Source organism: Lupinus angustifolius, chromosome LG09 (genome assembly GCF_001865875.1).
Source record: "Lupinus angustifolius cultivar Tanjil chromosome LG09, LupAngTanjil_v1.0, whole genome shotgun sequence".
Lineage (NCBI taxonomy): Eukaryota > Viridiplantae > Streptophyta > Magnoliopsida > Fabales > Fabaceae > Lupinus > Lupinus angustifolius.
In genome coordinates, this window is record NC_032017.1 from 14,357,640 (window position 1) to 14,366,439 (window position 8,800).

The window sequence follows — 8,800 nt, forward strand, 5'->3', positions numbered from 1 at the left end:
TATTAACTTAAATATAATCGTAACATTTAAGTCCATAATTAATCAAATTATTATCAATGTTACTATAAGACGACAAATGACAATCATGAGATTAAACTATAGAATGAAATACAATGAATGAATAAGAAAGGGAATGAACAAATAGAAAGTCACATTCCTATTGATGAATGAGGGTGAAATTTGATGAATCATAACATGAGTTTTTATTATATTTATCTATTTGTGTGATGATGAATGAACGATTGTAGATTACCTTCTATAGTTTCTATAAATAAAAAATCAATCTCAACATGATTCGCATAGTTAATTCAGGTTGTACAATAAAATATATGAACCAAAAGGTAAAACGAAAATAAAAAAACATAGAATCAATATTGTGCAACTCCTTGCTCAAAATTAGATATCTAAACTTATAAACAACGATTTCTTTACAAAATTAAAAGGAAATAATAAAAATACTAAGTGTCACATATTATTTACTTTTTCTTTCTTTCTACCATCTCCTCATTGTTCATGTCATTTTCAACATTACAATAATGATGGTTTTGAATAGAAAATTCTATAAATAAATTAAGAGATGCAAAGAGATATAGAAAACTAACCTACAATGATGTTTCAAGGGTGAACAAACAATAAGAGATACTAACTTGAATAGAACTATCGTCGACACCCTTGTCATTAGAGACATCTCACTTATCTAGTTATCTAACAATAACAACAAATCTACAAAATAAACAAAAAAATGGATTTTAATGCAGTATCTTCAATAAAACAAATCATTGAATAGATCTACATGCATAAAACCATTTTAAAATAAGAAATTTTGAAATGAAAGAATGATATAAACCAAGAAGAGGAAAAAATGATTGAAGAAAAGAAGAGTAATGAAATGAATGAGTGAAAGAGAGATAAAGTTCTCATGCTTAGTAAATAAAATGGGAGAGAAAAATATAGAAAATAGAAGAAAAATAAAGAATAAAGAAAGGTGTCAAGGGATAAATAATAACAAATGTTATGGTTTGATAAGGTGCATTTGAGGTGGTGGAATAATATGAGAAATAGAGTAGATTGTTGTATTGTTTGGTTTGATAGAAGTAGAAAAGAAAGAGAGGAGAAAGTGATAGATAAATTTTTTTAAATTACACAAATATCTATAGAATAAAAACAAAAAGTAGCTTAAAAATACAAAAACTTAGGGATAGTTTTGTCTTTTCATACAAAAATAACTTTTACTCCTTGATTTCTTTGCATTAACATAGAGAAACAATTTGTGTGGGACCATGTCATTTTCTTCTCTTCTCTCACTTTCTTTGCTGAACCATAGAAGATAAATATTATATTTCTCATCAAACTCTATCTTTCCTTTCTCTTTCCCTTCTATTTCTATTCAACCAAATAGAGGCTTAAGCTCCATTGTTCCAAGCATTGTCAAATTCAATGTGGACACTATTGGTGTAGCCAGTAGAGTTATATGCTGGTGTAGAAGGATTGATGCATTTGATTTCACTTCATCATCCTCAAGGGAAATGCCAAGAATGTTTATGACAGCATGTTAAAAGATAGGGATGCTTGGTTTCTCATGGTTGAATTCTTAGAGATGATATCTATTTTGCTTCTGGGTCCAATGAGTTTAATTACAATGCAATCCCTTGTTTATGGAATCAGGTGGCAAATTCTCTAACCAAGCTTGCCACTAGATACCCCTATCATCTCCTTGTTATTGGAGAATGCTGTCAAATTTTGAAAAAATAATTTTGCCCTGATATAAATGAATAAACGCCATAAGAGATTGAAGCATATAATATGGATCATAACACATAAGAATAAGAGGAGGGATGACATTTGAAAACTTTCTAGTTCCATGTGATAGGAAGCTAAAATAATTTATAATGTAACATGGGTGAGATTATTGAGGTGAACCTCAAACAACAGTAAAGTTGTTTGTCTTATGACATCAAAATCATGAGTTTATATCTTTGAAATAGATTTTTTGCTAAGGTTATGTATATTTACTTCCCTAGACCTCAATAGATGGAATCTTCGTGCACTTAGATGTTATTGACACGATTAAAAGCAGATTCCTCTCAAGTTTCATTTCCAATCTTATTGATTATATTTTGTCAGAAGCCAAATGTTACACAACTTGCACAATCCTGCATTCACAATGTAGAATTCATGATCTCCAGTGCAGTCATAGCACGATCTAAAATGTCATACTAACGAAGAGTATGTATTATATAGTTCATGGTTATAACTACTTCAAAGCTCCCACTTTTATTTATTGAAACAAGCAACTCCAAATGTGAATATGATCATTTGCTTCTAAATTCAGAAAAGAGCACCCTGGTCAAAATGCAATTTGCAGCTAAAAAACATAGCTAGTGATTGCTGCTTTGGTCCTGAGCAGTACTACTGTTATCATCGGCAGCATCTTCAGCAGCACTCTGGTCCTCTGAAGAGGCATGATTATTGTAGCCATCAACTGTTAAAAAAGAAAGGTACTTCAACACCATGTTCTCTTTCAATGAATAGAATTGAAAATTTTTTTACACAAGAAATGGTCCTATCTTTTGCACATACCTTCAGAATCATCTGCTGGAGCATAAGCTGAGCGCCTTGAACGGGCATGCTGTTGTGTTGGCTGATTACCAGTTTAGGTAGGACCCCAAGAAGGGAAACAGAAAACAAAAAAGCGGCATCAACAAAATTTGTTCAAATATCCCTTATATGCATAGGGACACATTTATTGCAATTTATAAGTAATGTAATAGACCGATTGTTACTTTTAGAAACATGTATGAATGTTCCATGCTTGCCCCAAAAGTTTTGATAAAAACCTTCACTGTGAATACAAGTAAATGGACTCTAAGACAATTGTTGCACCAACTTCCATCAAGGTTAGGTGCAGAGTACATGGCTTAAATTCACATTGCAGTGTAAATATCCAAACAAAAGAATGCAATCTTAACATTTTTCCAATGTTTCTGCAATTTAATATGGGCCTATTCGGGGGTTTGAGAACATTGCAAACATACTTGTAAGATGCAGGGAGGGAGAGGGCTTAAGGGGAAATTACCTATAAACCACACCAACATCAATAGTTACTTGATTTCATATATAGAAAGGAAAAGAACAGATCCAGAATGCATTGTTTTACCTGCAACTTTGGGCGGAGTGCTTCGAGTGGTCCTTTAGGCTTTTGTGCTCCTTGCTATTCAAAAAAACATTGTGAAAAGCCAAAGATATCAGGCATCCAAAATTCCAAATTGTAAAAGGATGAGGAAATTGTTGAGAGAAGATGGAGAAAGAGAAACCGAGAGTGACAGTGAGAGAGAAGAGAAAACAGAAAATGTAACTAACTTCTGAGTTAGTTATTCATTGATTAGAATCATTACAAGTAAAGAGCAACTCATCCCTATTAATAGGAGATGAGTAGTTTCTTAGGAAAGCTAAGACTATTTCACTAAACATTAGTCCTAGCTACATTAATACAAAACAGAAAGATATTTCAATACAAATAAAATGTACCGAAGTTCAAATTAAAAGGTTTCATAGTACAATGAATGATAAATAGATGCTTCTGAGGCAAGAAAGTACCTTCCCCAGAGCCCAATCGGCAGAGTCAAAATAAGCACGTTCATGATCCTGCAAAAATAATTAAAATTACAACAACGACAACAAACCAGCCTTAATCCCTAAAAAAAATTATACTTATTCAAGAAAATTTAGTTTTGAAAGAACATTTCACACAGACACAAAATGATCAGACGAAGGAGAAAGAGGACCACGGGAGAAGGAAGATCAGATGAGAGAAGAAAGTAACCTTGGATATTAGTGGAGGCTTCTTTGGTATTAGGCCCCCATACTTTTTCTTGATAACTTCTTCCTGCAGAATGAGATTTACAGCAAATGAAACAACAACAGAATAACACAAACCCATATTAAGAGATCAATGCCAGGAATATGAAATAGTCACATTGTTCAGTAACATCTAAAGCCCACTTCAAACTACAATTTTTTACATAAATATGAAATAGTCATGTCTTAAACTAAGGTATAGAAACTTACAATCTGATTGTTTACTATAGAAATAGAAGTAACAAAAGAACAGATGAGGGTGGGTGGGTAACATACAAAAATACAACCTCACATTTTTTAGATCAACGAACCATTATGGGAATCAGGTTACACAGCAACGGACATAAAATCCAACATGATTTTATTCTTAACTATTGCACTATTGCTAAATTTAGGAACTTAGTTCATATTCCTTGGACCAAAGAAAATAAATTGCTTGTTCGGATACCGCTCAGAATCAGGAAGTAATTCTTTAGGCAAGTTGAAATGTTCGGCTCAAAACCTAAAATTATTTTTGGTTTTAAATTAACATTTAATACTTCTTTCGAAAAGTATCCTTACTAATACAGCAAATACATTCTTTTCCAGACTTACAACACACTATTATTATTGGTTGAAGTTCATAGGGGGAGTCCATTGAATAGAGAGTGGACTCATGTGATTTATTGGGTCCTACATGAAATTTGCATAATAATTAAGGCATTAAAAGAGTGTAATACTACTTGCTAGCACTTCTCAATCCCAAAATTCTATGGTTGAGATTGAGCTTTCCCAAATTAAAAACCCATGCTTCCCAATGTAACTTTTCCAACATTATTTCTTAGGTTTTTGATAGACTAGAATATATGGTTGGGACTGGGGTTCTGATAAGATAGCAAAAATGTATTCACAGAGGGCTATTCTGTATATGTTGGTTTGGTGATGATTACGACTAAGCCCCATGGCCATTGATGTAAACTTGGCAAAGGTGGTAATATATTTACCAGTTTACTGGGAAAAACATTAATTCTTTAGGGGAATGCTAACGACGTACTAGGTAAGGAAGTAAAAGGAAATTTATTTTACGGGGGTCAGGTGAAGGTAGCTGGTAGCATGTTTAGACATGATTTTCTTAGTTTTCCGATGCAAAATTAATTTTCCTCCAATCCTTATACCCTAATTAACAAAACTCCAATTCTTATAATGTCGCGCTAAAGAATGCCTTCCAAACAAAGAAAATATTTACTGAAAAGTACAATCTTAAATGCACATTTTCTATTGAATCCTTAACCAGAGTAAGGTCACTACTTAGCATCTACTACTCTCTTTCCCCATCTATAAGTCACATTTGGAAGGTTTTCTTGTCCCTAAATATAAGTCACTCTATACTCCTTAGTTAGTATTAAATAATTTATACAAAATACATTCTTAATGTTTTCACCCTATAGTTCCGCCATATTTTAATAAATCATTACTTTGTCTGAAATAACGACTGCACTCTTTTTAATAAATTAGTGAGAGAAATGAATGTATGAGTAATAATTATGGAATGTTGATATAATTTTTAATAACTTTGAGAGTAATAACTATTTTTACCTGTATTATTCTTAATCTTTGTGAATCCATTAAAAATGACTTATAAATAGAGACTGGAGAGTATCATTCTTATATAATGCAGTCTACACCAGTTACCCACACAAACCAGCAAATATCAAAATAGCAGTAATAATAATAATCATCATCATCATATCATAATAATAATAATGCCGGTGACGAAAAACAATACCTCCTGGTGAGATGAGGGCATGGAATTTCCATCATTTTTATGTTCATTTAAGTCTTTCTTATCATCCACAGAATTTTTGTCACTGCCAACATCATCTTTAGGATCAGGATCATGCAAAGACTCCTGTTTCTTCACATCTTCGACATTAGTGTCTGACATTGATAACTCCCTCTCCTTGCTGCTCTACACAGTAAATCAAATGCAACAGTGAACAAATTCATCTTCAAAGTTGCATAGATAACAATAAATAAAAATAGTCACAATTCTCAGAATCTTTGTTCAATTCAGTCCTAAGAATTTCGTTGATATCAATCCTAATAAGATGAGATTTTCTTCATTAGCATGGATAAATCAAATCAAATTAAAATGAAATTAAAGGAAAAGATTGCTGAAAAACGATAAGAAAGGAACAAGATATCGTACCTTATAGCGAGATACGTTGGATTTCGCTCGCGATCTTGAACTGCGTGGTTTGGATGCAAAGAACGCGTTGAAGTGCAAAGTCTCAAACAAAAACGATAGCTGAAACAAGCATCTTCAATTGCGTTGCTTCAAGCTTTATATTCACCATTTATTACACACTCATTTTATTTTTAATCATTATTACTAATATATTTATTTACTACATTAATTAATATTTATGTGATATTGTTTTAATGAAATTGGATTGTATGTTACAAAATTAATAGAAAAGATTGATCCTGCTTCTTAAACTACTCTCCTATACTTGTAGACATTGGGTTGAGTTGGTTTTTTTGTATTAGCAAGGTATCATTTTACTATTTTGGATAAGAAACTAATCCATTTTAGAATAAAAAATATTATTTTTCCTAATAAATATTACTTTCAGGAATTTAAATCTTAATATTTTGGTTATCCTTAGGTTGTGTTGAGTTAATTGATGTATCTATGATATATATTTAATTGTATCATTTTTATATTAGGAGGTTTAAATTATGGCAAGTAAAATAAATATATATTTTAAGGGAAATGATATATATTTAAAATATTAAATATATTTTAATTCTTGAAAATAATATAATATTTATTAATGTCCTTTTATTTTGTATTTTTTATAATCAACTTTTAAGAAATTTGTTTTTAACTTTTAACATCTAGAAACAAGATATCAACTATGAAATGAATGTTCATATTTTCAAGAGAAAAAAAGTATATGCATTAACGCTGTATAAATTTTACATACATCATTGTATCATCCACTATTAATCATTATTGATTCTTTAAAAAATTAATATAAATAAATAGCGGATAATAAATTGACTTTGTACATATCTTTATCCTAACGATGTATTAGATATCTTTTGCTCACATACACTTCTTCTTTGGCATCATATGCTAATTTGACCCTTTTCCCCTCTATTCTTAACCACTAGTTTGAACTTTCAAAACATGCTAACTAGGTACTTTCAAAACATGCTAAGGAGACAACACAAGCTTTTCAACTTTGAAAGGAACCTCACATCTTAACTAAATAAACTTTTACCCCCACCTCTCATTCAAAAGCTTAAAAATTGAAAAGCCCATAGCATCATACATTAGGTACTAGTGTCACAAATAAAGCCCAAAATTGATGATATGATTTGTTTGATCCTTATTTAAATTTTATTCAAATAAAAACTAAACAAATTCATATTATATAACGAAATTTTATTTAATTATATGGGTTTTTGTAAAAGTGTTGAAATGAAGACAAGTAGTAAAGCAATAATAATCAACAGCTAATCTTTTCCAAGTTGTAACAAGTTTGAACAAGAAATAACAATACCATATCTCCATTTTTTTTGTTATAGGGGAAATTAACAATATTTTTCATCTAATTTCACTCTTTTATTATCCTAAAAAAGTAAGAAACAATATAAGTTTGTGATGGTAAAAATTGGTCAAATTTAAAATATGAGTTAAAGAATGGTGAAACTTAAAATATAAGTTAGTCAAAGTAATTTATTATATAATCATTGATTACTATGGTTTAGTCTACATTTTCAATTACATGGAAACATGGTCTAACATTGATTTGGATGGATTTTCTAGACGATCATATTCATAAGTTTTACATGTGAACTCGAGATATAGTCCTACAACCAAGGATGACTTGCTAAAAATCTATTTCTCTAGTTTAACTTCCACTGTAATATCAATACATTTATGATTTATATATTCTCATTTTTATACTATTTTGAAATGTCTAGCCATAAGGTAATTATCAGCAAATTGTCTTAGGCTACATTGCTATCTCTTGTTCATATGTCAGATTCAGTATGATAATGCCTTGACAACCATGGAGGCCACATCATATATGAAATGTTCTATGCAAATCTTATTATAAATGGTAAGTTCTCAATTTTCCATTCAATGCCGCAATTAAGATAGCATTTGATGGGTGAACGAAACAAAAAGAAATGGAATAAACATGAACATGTCATTAATAGAGTGTTGAGTGTTTCTGTTCTCTTTGATTCCTACTCTTTACCTTATATGTCATATTCTACTCTATTATTAAAATGCATTGAATATAAACTAGAACACATGTGTTCTATTTCTTTGTACTCTGACATGTATATCAATGACTAGCTAAAGTCTTGAAGGTAATGTAGAGAAAAAGCAAACTGTTTTTATTTTATTTTTGTGATCTCATGAAGATAATGGGCTTATAATATGTGGTATGCAACGCTCCGAAAAATACTTCTAAAAAACATTGCGGAAAATGCGTAATTTTTTTTTTTGAATTGGTGACATAAAATTGTTTCCTTTTAAAAACCATTTTTTTCCGGGACATCACTTTAAGTAACATATGACGCGGAAATCAAAATTGGTTACCTAACGGTAACTGAAATGATACAACATTTCCTGAATATACATCTTCATAGATATAAAAGATCATAAGTACTTAATATACATATCCAACAAGAAAGGGCGGAAATATTAATCATCGCCAACAGACACTAAACAAAGACATGAAACAAGCTGAAGCCGTCAGTGTTTCCAAAGTCACAAAATGATAAGCAACTCCTAATGGCTAACTCCAAAGTTAGGGTACTGCCTCTCCTCAATTTCGCATGCCCCCTCCTGGAACATCACAGACGGGTAGCTCCAAATCCGAGCAAAGCTGTCTACCTGACGAACACACGTCCGAAAAGCAAGCAATAGAAAAGAAGA

At 31.0% G+C, this 8,800-nt stretch overlaps 1 protein-coding gene across 3 annotated transcripts; it reads right to left on the reverse strand.

Moving 5' to 3' along the window:
* LOC109357546 lies at nt 2,121-6,197 on the reverse strand. 3 transcript variants are annotated; one of them, XM_019601556.1, is made up of 7 exons: nt 6,047-6,197; nt 5,624-5,798; nt 3,824-3,886; nt 3,598-3,645; nt 3,158-3,211; nt 2,581-2,641; nt 2,121-2,482 (listed from the first exon to the last, which is right to left on the reverse strand). In XM_019601556.1, exons 2-7 carry the CDS (start codon nt 5,780-5,782, stop codon nt 2,379-2,381), a joined length of 489 nt encoding a protein of 162 aa, XP_019457101.1. In that variant the 5' UTR covers nt 5,783-5,798; nt 6,047-6,197; the 3' UTR covers nt 2,121-2,378. The 3 variants fall into 3 exon arrangements, with proteins under 3 accessions (XP_019457101.1, XP_019457100.1, XP_019457099.1); XM_019601555.1 differs by having other exon boundaries at nt 5,624-5,806; XM_019601554.1 differs by having other exon boundaries at nt 5,624-5,801; nt 6,047-6,196.

Bases quoted from the DNA above. Each gene is read 5' to 3' on its own strand.
- LOC109357546 (XM_019601556.1), bottom strand. From the start codon at position 5,782: ATGTCAGACACTAATGTCGAAGATGTGAAGAAACAGGAGTCTTTGCAT. The intron at 3,887-5,623 runs GTATTGTTTTTC...CTCATTCTGCAG, and splicing joins TGCCCTCATCTCACCAGGAG to GAAGAAGTTATCAAGAAAAA. The intron at 3,646-3,823 runs GTTACTTTCTTC...TTATTTTTGCAG, and splicing joins AGCCTCCACTAATATCCAAG to GATCATGAACGTGCTTATTT.